Source organism: Equus quagga, chromosome 11 (genome assembly GCF_021613505.1).
Source record: "Equus quagga isolate Etosha38 chromosome 11, UCLA_HA_Equagga_1.0, whole genome shotgun sequence".
In the NCBI taxonomy this organism is placed as follows: Eukaryota; Metazoa; Chordata; class Mammalia; order Perissodactyla; family Equidae; genus Equus; species Equus quagga.
Window position 1 is genome coordinate 13,422,164 of NC_060277.1, and position 14,971 is coordinate 13,437,134.

General features: G+C 33.6%; 1 protein-coding gene across 1 annotated transcript in view; it reads right to left on the bottom strand.

Annotated features, from left to right (window-relative positions):
• Positions 1-14,439: 14,439 nt before the first annotated feature.
• The window catches only part of CLVS2 (clavesin 2), a 65,032-nt gene continuing 64,500 nt past the window's right edge, over positions 14,440-14,971 (bottom strand). The window contains exon 5 of the mRNA XM_046674531.1: positions 14,440-14,527. Coding sequence (XP_046530487.1) covers positions 14,440-14,527 — 88 coding nt within the window. The remainder of the gene's footprint in view (positions 14,528-14,971) is intronic.

The window sequence follows — 14,971 nt, forward strand, 5'->3', positions numbered from 1 at the left end:
GAGATGAATACAGATGCAGCAGATGTATTTTTAAAAATAGAGATTATTACAAAATTTACGCAAGTTCATTGAAAATGGTCAAGTTCCTGGAAAAAGAAATACAATAATTAAAACTGACTCAGCTAGAAACTGAAAATTACAATAGTCCTAAAATCATTGAGGATATGGGATTAAGAGTATAAATATTTATATAAGGAAGATACCAGTCTCAGATAATTTTAACTGAGTTCTGCCAAACATTTAAAGAAGAAATAATCTAATCTTACATGAACTCTTTGCAAAGCTATATATTTTTAGAGATATACACATAAGTGGTAAAACTATAGAGAAAATAAAATTAATAGTCAACATAATTTGGAATACTTACCTTTAAGCAGTAATTGAGGGCATCGTGTAGAGATATGAAGGAGGATTTAAAACTATTAGTAATGTTCTATAAGTTAGGCTGAGTGGTGGGCACATGGGTACTCCTTCTGCTCTTCTATTTTTTACAACAAACTTTTTAACTATTAGCAATGTCAAAATGGTTTCAGACGATAAAAAAAATCTTAAACATTTTTATTTGATTTTTCAGTAAATAATACATTCCAAAATTTCAACAATAAAAAAAGTAGAAAGGTGAAAATTTTCTTTCCACCCTTGTCTCAACTATTTCCAGCTCCCCCAACAACCAATGTTATTAATCCCTTTATATTTTTCTGCATTTCCTTAATATATAAGCAGATATCAATATTTAGTTTTATTCCCCTCCCCACTTTTTTACATTAAAAGTAACATATTCCCTACAGTATTCAGTACCTTTTTTTCCCAAACAATATACCTTAAAGATATTTATATTTCAGCACATAAAGTGTTTCTTCATTTTTTTGGATTTGTATAGTATTCTGGTTTATTTCAGCAGACTGTATCAGATCTGTATAGCACCCTTCCATGAATAAATCATATATTTTTTAAATTTTTTTCTTTTAACTTTTTGTTCTTGCAAGCAATTATCCTATGAATATGCTTGGAAATATATTTGAATGTTTCCTATGAAATTCTTCTCATATGTGCAAGTCTGTTTGAATGATAAATTCCCAAAAGAGGAGTGGCTGGGTCAAAGTACACTTCCTTTGGTAGTTTTGATAAATATTGCCACATTATCCTCCATCCTTAAAGCAACGTAAGGGAGAACTTATTTCCCCTTAGCCTTCTCAAGAAGGAGTGTGTTATCAAACTACTCCACAGTTTGAATTTCTATTTTTCTCATTTTAAGTATGGTATAGTATCTTTTCATATTTTTAGAGACACTATATTTTCTTTTCTGTGAACCATATGTTCATACCAGCTGCCCATCTTTCTACTGGATTTTTCCTTTTCTTATCAATTTCTAGAAATCTTTTAATACAGTAGAGAACTTGACTCTACGTCTATGATATGAGCTGAAAAATTTTCTGTTTGTCATTTGTTTTTTGACTTGGTTTATGAGTTCTCCTATACAGAAATTTTTGAATTTTATCTAGTCAAGTGTATCTTTTTTTTGCTTTTTTTTTTTTTACTTTTTGGAATTTGAATCATGGGTATAAAGGCCTTTACTCCAAGATTATAAAGGCATTCTTTCATGCTTTCTACTGAGACTTCACAGTTTTCTTGTTTTTATTTGAAATTTACCATAATATGTGGTATGACGTACGGAGCTATGCTGTTTTTAATAATAATTTCTTTCTCCAAAGAGAAATCATATTTAAAGTAGATCACTCTCAACTTAGAATACAATAGTATCATAAATACCATGATTTTTTTAAATGCATTATTTTAAGAGAATATGATTCTTGTAACATTTATATTCTCAGTATAGGTCTAAAACAGTGTTTTCACACCTTATTTTAAAAGCCATAAAACGGCAGTTAAAAAGTCAGGTAAAAGGATAGTGGCCAAGTAACTCCAAAACCACCCTTTTCCAAACACAACAACAGCCATGCTGAGATAATCTCAGGTAAAATCTGATGCACAGCCTTTTTACTCCCTTTTAGTGAATTGAATTAAATATTTTTGTAAGCTTAGATTAACCAATTGATTAAGATCCACACTTCTCTCCAATTTCTTTTCAAGATTTGGGAAAATCCAGTCTGTTAAAGATTCCAGTCCATATAATTCCTTTAGTAACTCCTATGAGAAAAACAGGTTGTAAGTTAATACAAAAGAGGAAATGTCTGAATCAACCTGTGGGAAGCTCTCCCCCAAAGAGTACCACAGCTCTCCCATAGACAACAGAGTTGCTTGGCAGCCATCATGATAGCAAAGTCTCCAACATCCTGGCCTTCTGCTCACCTTAAATCATTGACAAATGCAAAGAAAATAATCAAGAGCTAAGATTAGTAGGTGTATTGAGCTGCTCCCCATCCCAGTTTCTTCTTGAAGTCAAGGAACATGTGCTTCTAAACACAGATGGTTGGCTTCACTGAGTGACTATTGTTTCATGTAGACAGAGGCCTGATAAAGTTTCATCCTCCCCCAGGACTGGGCTCACCCCACATGTATTGATTGCTAAGATCCTGAAAGGCTGGGAATAGTGGATATGTTCAATCTGTTTCTAATTTGAATATTCCTGAGTATTGCCCTCTTTGCGTTATCAGATGTTTACCTAATGTAATACCAGTGGAGAATTCCAAGCACAGTAAATGGTATGGAGAAATGAAATGGAGTCATATGCAGGCAGAACAGAATTTAATAGAAAAAGGGTTAGGAGAGCAAAGGAGAAGTTATTAAAAACAACAACAATATCACTGGGATGGTTGAGCCTTGATTCCAGTAATAATTACCTGTGTGACTTCTAGCAAGACAGATCTTATAGGTATCCATTTATATACTAATAAAATGAGCAATTTGGACTTTTTGGTTGGAGTGAGAGGGCCATGCTTGAGGGATAATCAGAAAATTTCTTTTGCTTTTTCATTTAGTTAATAATTATCTGCTGGTCACTCTCCATTAATCAAATATATTGAATTATTGCCAAATATCCTTGTAAGTATTCAAAGTTAATAATATGTACACTTACATATTTCTAGTTTTTTCCAATCTTGAATTATTTGTATAGTTTGTTTTATTATTCTTGAGAAAATTTTGTAAAAATATGTTTATAATGTGCATTAAATGACAAGAGAACTGTGGCAAAATAAGATTTAAAATTCTTTGCACTAGAAAAATGCTTTCAAATATCTTTTAGTAAATAAGTTGTGTAAAAATCACTGGTCTTTTTTCTAGAGACTGGCTAAAATCTTCAGTATATAATCAATGAGGGAGATAAATTTATAAAGGCTTCATAAACAAGTCAATTCACAAAAATCGGCAATCCGACAGGTGTCTATACTTTCCTGCTTCCAAAAAGAGGATGCTTTATTGTGACCCTAATAGATTATCTGTTTTTTCCTTCATAAAACTAATGAATCAATTGTTGATGGTCTGAAATATTCCTTAATGAAAGTCAATATGTGAACATAGACTCAATTTTTCTGTTCATTAATTAACATGGAATCCAGCTGTCCCTAACAGAGACACTCTCCTTTACTGATTTTCTATATGAATAGAATAGAGAATCTCCACATTTCCTTAAGATGGAAGTTATTTGCTGCTTTTTTCTTTATTTCATAAGAGAAACTTAAAAAAAAATTTTTTTTTTGAGGAAGATTAGCCCTAACCCATCTGCTGCCAATCCTCCTCTTTTTGCTGAGGAAGACTGGCCCTGAGCTAACATCTGTGCTCATCTTCCTCCACTTCATATGTGGGACACCGACCACAGCATAGCTTGACAAGTGGTGCCCATGTGCGCACCCAGGATCTGAACCCGCGAACCCCAAGCCACCGAAGAGGAACGTGCGAACTTAACTGCTGCGCCACTGGGCTGGCCCCCATAAGAGAAACTTTTATTTACTCATGGTTCCTCCTAGATGAGTTATAATCAATATTCATGGTGTTCTCTACTCTGCCCATACTTTGAGACTTTCCTAAGATGAGTTTCTCAAGGTGTTTTATAATATGAACACCCTATAAGATGAAAAATTCTCATTACGTTTCACAAACCAGCAGGAAATAATCCTTTTAATACCACCTAAATGAACACTTCTGGAACCGCCATGATGAGAGCTCCCTTTAACTATGGTACTTTGGTACTTTGGGTATAGAATATACCCAAACCTACCCAGGAAAACCATGGGTTTGAGGTTCTGCTTGTGGATAAGGGAAAATAGATTAAATGGGAAGATTAAGTTGTTCAATGAGAATTTTTTATCTTTGGTTCTTTATGTTTTCTGACAAAGATCAATGTTTATTGTTCAGTATAATTAATTAAAGCAGTAAGGAATTTACCTTAAAAGGGACAAAATTCAGCAGGACCTGCCACCTCTGGAAGACCCCAAAAGGCAGATTGTGAGAGGCCTTTCCCCTGAGCATCTGCAGCGCTGGCAGCTACTGCCAGCACTGAGCAGAAAGGAAGGAACCAAAGAAACTTAACAACTATCCCCAAAACAGCATGGAAATGTGGAGATAATATTGCATTTTCCATGAAAAGGAAGGGACTAGATTATCAAAATCTAGCTCATATTGTTGACACAATTATTGTCCCATTTCACAGAGGAGAAAACTGTGTGCCACAGGTCACACAAATTAAACTAGTAAGTCTTATCACACTTAAAGCACCACCTGACAGTACACAACTTTGCTTATCTGCTTTGTGTGTGTCCTCGCCACTAGGATGTGACTTTCAGAAGGGCAAGGGCTTTATTTTGTTTACTGCTATATCCCCGGAACCTAGAACAGTGCCTGGGGCAGCATAAGGGCTCAATAAATATTTGTTTATGTTGAAAATGAAATAAACTGAAATCATCATCCAATTCACTCTACTACTTCAAGGGGAAGACTTTATAACTGACGCTGGCTTGTATCTTCATTCCATCATTCTAGAAGTCAAGTGACCTTCTAGTGATTTGGAAAATATACTAAGTATATTTGATTAAATCAACAATAAATTCAAGACAATAGTATAATATGCCCGCACATGTTTAAAGTCCATTTAAAAGCATTTTTTACTTCCAAATACTAACACCAATTTCATATGTCTCCATATTTTAATGACAAATTTATTGATAGCTATTTGATATGATGTGTTTTCTAAATTTACAGGAATTTAGCTAAAAAGATTGAAAGGGCATATGTGCACATCCATTTCTGAATCATAAGTTTCACTTAGTGACATTTCATTTAACAGAACTCCATTCATCCTCAGAAATCAACAAAGACATGAAATAATATAGACATTAAATAAAAAGTTAATATTATGGTTTTAAGAATATAATAAAGAATGACCCGTAAAATTTCTAAATCCATTAAAAAGAGGATAGAATTAATAAAATTTACTAAGGAACATATTCCTAGGATTCATTCATAAAAAGAAACAAAATTCAATAGAAGGGCTGAATTAAAGTATCTTCCATGTATGTATATACTTGAGCTTGAACCCTTTATTTTGGAAGTTTTGCTAAACACATTCATGAAGACTGGCAAAAAAGGATGTCACAGAGGCAAATAGCTTCTACTGCACAGACTGTCAAGGATCAAATAGTAAGAAACACAAGAAAATTCTGCCTTTAAGAACAATTTAGTCTCTTCTCCACAGAAGAAGGGTTTTCCAAATTATCCATTAACCCTGATTGCCATATATTTATGTACTTGACAGCAAACATGATTTATATTGATTCCCAATATGCTACATAGTATGCATCACAAAGCTACTAAAAGACTGGTTGTCTTTGAAAACATTTTCAAACATCTATCCTTATTCTTCAGGTTATTTTTCCCTCTTCAATACCACCAGCCAATTCTTTATTTTCAGTGTCTTCATAGTAGCAGGTCTGGTAGGAAATTATAAAACTGGGGGCTTGAATCATTACAGTGTAGAGAAAGGCACGACAGTGCAGTAGAGGAAAGGGAATAACCCAAGTTTGGTAAAAATGCAAATACAAACTTTAAGGGATAAAAGTCAGAAACCCATCACACCAAGAACCAATATCTAAGCTATCTGGTTATTAAAATTATGGAGAAGTCAGTCCAAATCGTAGAAAATAAAAGTATAGGGATAAAGACAATGAATGTGATTGTAAGGTTCAGAAAATGATAGCTGCAAATCAAATGCAGAGAAGAGGGAAAAAGTTGGAAAGCCAGTTAGAATATATGAGCGTGAGTAATTCATGTCATGTCAGAACTGTAAATTTTCAAAGTAAAAGATATGTAAAGATATCAAATATAAAACTCAATTGATATAAGACTTCTGTTAAGAGGGTTCATAGACTAAATGATTGTATTCTATAGGTTTGTAGATCGTGGGAAGATCTTAAAACTACCAAAAAGTCCCTCATCATCTTATAACTGTTTCAGAGAGAGTGATCATAATTTCTTTCCCTTCTCTTCTTCTTTTCCTTCTCCTTTCCAGTAAAAGTAACTCTAGTGACATTTCCTCTTAATCTGGCTTCAAATATTGGAGGAATAATGGTCTTTTAAATTCCCTCAATTTTTAAAAATTGGAATGAACTAGGAAAACAATGAAGAACAATTAACTATAGTTTTGAGCTCAAAATGACTTTTCATCTGAAGGATCTTGCGGTTTCTCCAAGAGTAAGTGTAAGTCATGCATATGATATAGGGTCCAATGATCTTAGAGAAACTCCCAAAGATAAAGCTCAAACACTAATGTCAAACTTAGGCCCTGGGGTAGAGACTAGATTTCGGGGAAAGAGGGATATAGTTCTTGTTTCATGATTTCATCATCATCAGAGATGGGAAAAATCCCCCTTCAAAGATAAATAACAAAAAGATGTTTCTCATTAGGAAAAAAACCTCTCCTTAAATGCATATTCCTGTCTATTATATAATTTGCTGAAAAAAATTAAGATCTTCATGCAATCCTTTTGGATTTGCTACTCAACTCCAGGCACTACTCAAGGCACTGATAATGCAATAGGAAACAAGACAGACAAAAATCCCTGCCTGTGTGGAATTCATGTTCTATTAGGGGAAAACATAAAATAAAATAAATAAGCTATATGGTGTATTAAAAGGTGGTAAAAGCTATGGAGAAGAAATAAAGCAAATAGATAAAATAAATAAAAAAAATAGAAATAAAAAAAGAAATAAAGGAAAGGAAAATATGAAAAACCAAAGGGCCACGTAATTTTAAATAGGTAAGTCTAGAGAGTTCCCTCTAAGAAGGTGACATTTGAGCAAAGATCTGAAGGAGGTGAGGAAATAAACCAAGTGGATATCAGGGAAGGAGGCAGAAGGAGCAAAAGGGCAAAACTTCTGAGGTGGAGGCATGCTCGGCAAGCTCCTGGGACAGCAAGGATGACAGTTTGACAAGAGAACAAAGAGAAGAGGAAACATTCTTAAGAGATGATCTAAGATCTAAGAAAAGTCAAGGTCACAGATCAGGGGTGAGAGGGTATCTTGTGTAGGACTTCAGAAGCAAGAAATTAAAGTATTTAACAATTACTTTTGCATCGTACAGGCAAAAATGCCAACCCAATCAGAAAATACACTATTCTGCCATACTGGTGTTTACTTAACTTCATACCAATTCTCCTCATGCTCCATTTTAAGGACTTTGGTTTCTACTCTTGCAGAGAGTTTTGAAGAGAGTGAAATAATCCGTTCTTACTCTTGCTAATGTGTTGTAAATTGATTCTAGGGGCCAAGGGCAGAAGAAAGGAGACTAGTTTTCAGATTATTAAAATATTCCAGGAGGAAAATGTTGAAGTCTTTGACCAAGGTAGTGATGGTTTGAGAAGTGATGAGAGTGTAGATACATATATTTTGAAGGAGAGCCAACAGTATGAGCTAGATGATTGGATGTGGTTGTGAGAGAAATATTGGAGAGAAAGAGAAGTTGGCTTCAAAGTTTTAAGCCTTAGGAACTGGAAGGTTCCAGCATGGGATTGCTAGAGGGGAAGGAGGTTCAGGGTGAAGGAAGAGAAGTTTGGTTTTGTAAATGTTAAATGGAAGATGTCTATTAGACATCCAAGTAAAAATGCTTAGATACATGTATTCAAAGGAAAGGATGTTACTAGTCTTCTCCATGAATCCCAGATACAAAGAACACAATAACTTTCTAGCACTAAAATCTTATCATGATATATTTTTAAACACTTGGGTAAGAATTTACAAATCAGCATGTAAATATTTTAATACTATGCAACTCACTGAATTGTGTATATATGTATATACTATAGCATGTTTTTCTTAGAAGGCAACAAAGTGTTTATGGTGTCTGATATTTTTACGATTCTAGTCAGAAAAAAAGGGAAGAAGAGAGCATATTTATTTTTATTTTTGGAGAGAAGTGATACTCAGAGATAAGGATTTTTGGAGATGTTGTTGTTGCTGTGTGAAGATAGATCATACATCAGAGCCGTGACCATTACATCCCATGGCCTCTTTTCATTGGCGAAGTATTTAATTCTTGACATCATAAACCTTTGGCATTTTGAAATAGTTTTCTGTATTTACAATACACTTTAATGCACTTTTTAGTGACAAGAAGCAGAGACCATATCTCTGTTTTTTCATGCATTCTCTGGTTTCCCTGGAGTTATTTCCACTCAGGATGCTTCTGCAGTCACTACTAGAAATTTGGGCTCTTTCTGACATGACTTTAGGAAGAGGTGTGAATAACAATTCTTGATAACCTCACAAGCTGTGTAGGAGAAAATCATCTGCATTTAAGCCAACGAAAGTCATAAAGTCTATTGTAGAAGGTTCTAATGTCTCTTTTCCCCTCATTAGGTGATTTTTCATTCACAGGTAGGATAATTAATAGAAACTCGCAGAAGATACAAAGATGTATTTATTGAATAAGCATTTTTTTCAAGTCAGGCTGAATGTTTTTATTTTACTTACTATTTTCAACTGGGATTATTTTTAATAAGATGTATTTAAATGAATGATTTTTTGTAATTCATATTTCTGAATTTGGTCTCTGATGTCTAATCAAATAACTTTACATAAAAATGTGAAAATGTTAGCTATTTTATTCACCGATCATTCCCATTGCTATATGTAACTTAAAAGTTAATTGACTTTTTCATTCAAACTATCCTTTGAAAGCTTGTCTAAAAGTTTAGGACACTGAAAATGTCATTTTGATGAAGTGTTATGTGTTTTCCCCTTTAAGCTCCAAACAATCAAATATCAGAAAATTTCAGATGTCCTAACTTACATAGCTCACTAAAATTTCTCTCAAAATAAAATTATTATTGTCCATTTTTAGAGGATGTTTTAGAAATCTCCATTGTACAGATGCCACAGATACAATATTACCAAATTCAACATTTACTGTATGCAAAGTAAACGCTTTTTTAAAGCAGAACTGTATATTTATTCAAAAATTATACCATTTATGGTATTATATTGGGATAAACAACTCCCTCAAAAGGTCAAAGATATTTGAGCCAAACAGTAGTGTACTTAGTATTCTTATCCAGGACTTGCATAATTACATCTCGGATATCTTGCTTTTTCTGGACAGTTTTGAAAACAAAAACTACTTGGTTTCCAAAGTTTTATTTATCTTTCAAACAAATAAGTAAACTGAAAAACTGGATTAGAAACAAGACAATGCTTTGAACCTCTGTTAAATATAAACCAATTATAGCCCATTGCGATTTTTCAAAATAGTTGAGGATTGGTTCACTCTTAAAAGTTTTGTTAAAATTTATTTTGAGTTTTATTTAGGCCCCCCTCATTCACCACGAAAAATAATTTTGACAGAATAAAGGCATTGATATCATTAAGGACAAAAATATTTGCATTGAAACTTAAAACTAAATCAGCTACCGATCAGATGTGCTCTAAATTGTAACAATGTCCACTCTTTACTATAAAAGTGCATTTATTGTACTTAAGTCCTATACCTATTTGGTTTTTAAATAACTTTTTTTATTTCAACAGTATCATTTGCACTCCTCTTGCTTTAGAAAATAGTACAACTTGGGTGTTTCAATCTACAGAATTGCTATTTTATATTTTTTCTTACAGTCCAGGGGAATAAATTTCCATACTCAGCACAGAACAGAGTTCATAATATTATCTTCACATGTGGGATTAACATATGGATGTTTACAAAATAATGACCTGAATTCATGAAAAAAAATTGTATTCTCTAAGCCATTAAGATCATGACATAATAATGTTTCAAAGCCAAGCCACCTTTTGTATTTTTACTTATCTGCCCCCTTTCAAATAGTAAGTAGTGCTAAATAGTTCCAATAGCATATTGGAAAGCAGTTTTTTCAACTAAAACAAAACCAAAAAACAAATCCTTTTCACTACTGAAGAGAATTACACACCCTGGATATTTAGCCAATCTTCTACTTTTGTTCCAATATATTTTATATAACCTGCTGATACTTACATGATCTAATGCCCTGATACATTTAAAATGTACCCACTGTTTTTAGGCTATATATCTATATCGCACATATAAAACAGAATATATGTCTATCAGCTTATTGATGTAAAAAATGTAAAAACCATATCTGAAAGTTCAAATACTGTGCCAGAGCTCTGCTCATTTTATTTTGTGTGTTGAAAATCATCCTGAAATGCCCTCACGGCTGATGGCAACTTTTCAAGTCATCATTAATAAATACACACAAAATAAGATGCAAAGGAGATATTATTAACTAACCAGACCAGTTACATGTTTAGATAAAACAAGAGAGGAGTGCACAGACTTCCAGCAGGTTTTCTTGCTAGAACTTCTCTAAAGGACCATAAATATGTCCATAAACCTTTAGGTGGTTTGTGGGAGGAAAGGAAGTCTGTTCCTGCAGACACACTGCCATGGCTCCAAGAGTTCTTTTTGTGAAGAGTGATAAATGTGTTCCCCGATGTCTAAACAACTCTCTATTTTCTTGATGCATTGGAGGGACCTCTGTTCCCTCAGGAATATTACAGAAAATTCTAATGTCTAATTTAACAATGTGACCTAGTTAACAATATTAAAGAGAACCTAACTGTTTGGCTTTCCTGCTTATGAATGTCTGAATTACCAGTACTGTAAAGTAAGCAAGCATTTTACATGAAAAGACTTAAGGATGTCTCTGCCTACACTTATGCAAACTAATATTGAAATAAAATAAAACATGCATGCCCACTTCAAAAACTTGCTTGCAAAACTCTATTTAATACTTGTATATTGTTTTAGCATAGCTCCAGAATTATCAATAACACGTGTTCAAGTTACTGCATTGAACTTACACAATAAAGACAATACTGTATGAGAATGCTCAAAGCAAGGCCTCAGATATCCTTCTTCAAATATCTATATTTTACCCTTATAACAGAGATGCATGTATTTACTTTTTGGAAGAGAGTACAAGTAGAATCCACTGTCTAGTATCACTGATACTCCATTTTTAAAGAGGCACTTTTTCATATTTCTTAGAGTATATTTTCATGATAATCTCTTCCTTTTTAAATATCACTCAACAATGTGTGCAAATATCACTGACAACATAAGAGAAGTTATTTATTTTTAAACCAGCTTTGGAAGCAGCTGCCCCTGAAACAATGGAGGAACGAAAAGAAATAAGAAATAGAAGGTAGCGCAGGTAAGGGGAAAGAAGACAGTGGACTACTGGCCTATTCCAAGTCATATATGACAGTTCTTTGATGTCTACATATTTTCAGTAAGAAGCCAAAGGAAAAACCAAAGCATAGCTCTCAAAACAGGCAGGCAAATTCATTAGGACAAACGTCTAGTGTTTGTGTGGGAGCGGGAATGTGCTATTGCAACTAAATTGAAAAAATATATGGGTGCTTATTTGCTAAGTTATGTAACAACAGACATAGCTACATGACACAGAAAATCACATGAGAGAAAAAACTCCCAGTTAGTTAGTTAGTTAGTTAATTAGTTAGCTGGTGCTGAGGGGAAAATTCATAAAGTTGACCAAATATCCCTTGACTAAGCAGCTTCAAAAACATTACTGGAAAGTTAGTTTACTCACAGACTGAACTAGACATATCAATTTCAAAAAGCGTCATTGTTGTAATCTGTTAATTCATTTAAAAATATTTTACACAATCCAGCCAACTCTCAATTGCTCATTCGAAGAAGAGCAGACGAGCAGCAATGCCAACACAAAGTTCCCAAATGTTGGGTAGGGAGATAGTGTGAATGATACTTATAATTAGATAGGTATACACACAAAAAATGCCTTCCCAGTTATTTTTATATATGACACAAGACTTATGATAGAGGAAAGAAGCTGGCTATGCCAATTGACATCTCAAGCTGGTAGAATTCCGAAAATTGGCAATAAGTGGTGCATATCAAGAGAAACTTACAAGAATGAAAAGTTGATTGGCCTTCTGTACTTTGTTTCTATTTTATTCCAATGCATCATATTGCCTAACACTTGCTTGTATAGTATATAAAGCCCAAGGCTATAAAATGTAGGTCAGGTAGGCAAAAATGTAAGAACACCAAAGGTTAGGGTTCTTACACGCTTAAGAGTTGCTGTGGCTTTCTATCCCTAATTCATTCCAATATCTATCATCCGTATGGTGGGAGCAGAGTACCTGACAGTCATTACTATTCTGCACTTGATTAGAGGTTGGTATTTTTAAGATGTCTTTCATTCATGTTATTTATGTATATTTATGTATTTTTACAAATACTAGACAGTTCATTGGTGATACTGCAGATTGATGTACTCATCTTGATTTTAAGATTTTTGGCTGTAGAATTATAACTGGAATTTTTTTAGCTTTTGGCTAAAACGTATACAAAGGCTGCTACACGCCTTTATTTCTGTTGCTTTCCAAGAATTCCTTGAGATATTTTTCTTTCAAAAGAATATTCTAATGGTAAATTCTCAACCTCAAAAGTTACCACTCTGAAAAGGTAGTAAAAATCTCGTTTTTTCACACTGGAATTTGATGTAAGATTTTTTAAGTGTGCTATAATTGCAGAATTTTTATGAAATAAAAACTTTAAATAACATAAGCATTCCAAATCTAGATTTAAACTATAATACGCTATCTCAGATGTCCTCAGATGCTTTCTTTATATCTTCTGGATGCAAAATGTTCTTTCAACCTTTGCTGAAAAGAAAATGTGTATTTATAGGATCATGAGGATAATTAACTTGAATTTGAGAAAAATTATATTACTCTTAGTCACCTGATACTGCCTATGCTATAAGACCTGTTGTTGTTTCGAAAGAAAACTATATTTCACTAAAATGGCACAGATTGAAGATTGCACTACAAATTAAACTGAAATTCCCTTAAATAGGTTCACTGAAAGTCTGTTTCACTATACCTCATTTTCATCAACTTTAGTGGAAGTGGTTTTCCAGAGTTAGCATCTCATATAATAATCTATAATATCCCTAAGATCACTGAATATGTATGATTTATTTTATAAGCCTGTCACATCAAGGATTTATTAGAGCTCAGTAAAAATATATATGTGTATGTGAATATATATATTTTTCAACCAGTGCACAAGAATTAGAAATTAGCCCGTTATCCATACGTGGCAACTTGAATGTTCAAAATTAGCTGTCAAAATACTATTCAAGTACGAGTTCTCTTTCTGTTGGTCAAAGAGTTTTGGGGGGAAATGTCCTTGAAGTACATCAGACAGGGGTATAATAGGGTCTTCAATAAAGGACACATTGTGAAGACAGTAGTTTAAAAAGAATCCACTCTCTTTCAGAATTCCACATCTTAATTTAGGGAACATATCTTCTCACAAGACTCCAGGAATTAAATAACAGAGAAGAATTCAAGTGTTCAGTTTACCAGCTTATCTGCCATTTCTCATCTCCAAAATGCAAGGCCAGTGATAGTCACTAGGACACATTTTTCTGTGAAATGAAAACCACTAGACAGGAAATACATTTATCATAATAATTTCCTAGAATCATCTAGTTCCCTGTGTCTATTAAAAGTACATTTGAATATGACAGAGTTTCAAAGAAAAACAGTGAAACAATCACTATGATAGCTGAAATATGGCTTCATAGGAAACAGGGCTACATTTAATTAGTTTTGATTGTTTATGTGTCTTTTCTGTTTTTCGTTATAGTTCATATCACTGGCAAAGACTCATGAGCCAATCTTTTCCAATTTAAGTTACTACCAAAATTTACAAACTTGACATGAACATTACATTGTATTTACAAAGAACTTGGCACTTACAGAATAAATTATTGACTTTTTTTAATCCAGACCAGGGCACCCGAGGTTCAGGCAAATGGGAAAGCCTGATGCCTTCTTATATATTATGCTACGTTAATATGAATAAATAAGTTTCCAGCTGATAATTCCTCCACAGTGCTGTCCCTGTTGCTGAAAACAAGTACCTTCCATTTCTAATCCCTGGGGATTGTAGAGAAGTTATCAGTCCAGAGAGAGCAAAGGTTGCATGTTTTCTTCCTCATTTTTATCCATGCGTTTTAGTACTGTAGGATCCACTACTGATTGGGATCTGGAAATGACAAAGCCAATGTCAGTGAGTTATTACCAAATAATCATGTTCTCTTCTCTCTTTTCTCTATTATTACTTCTCTCATGAATGCGGATTATCGTCCCCTACATCAAGAAATTTATGAACTGAGAAGACTGCACATTTAGAGAGAGACACACTTATGGTGGTGTTTTGCATCAGAGTGAGGAAACAATCCCCTCTGGCCTCTAAAGGGAATAATGAGCAGCAAAGGATTCTAAATATGCAAAAATAGGCTTAAGTCCTCAGCTTCACAATCGAGTCTTTTCTTTGAGAGTGAGAATTTCTACTATAGGACAGAAGTATTCCAATAGAACATCTCCAAAGGGGAAATTATGACAGCGAAACTACTGTTATGAGAAATGAAATGGAAATGATAGAACCCTCGGTTCCTGTCTGAAAGGGCTCCATGAAACAAATTCAACA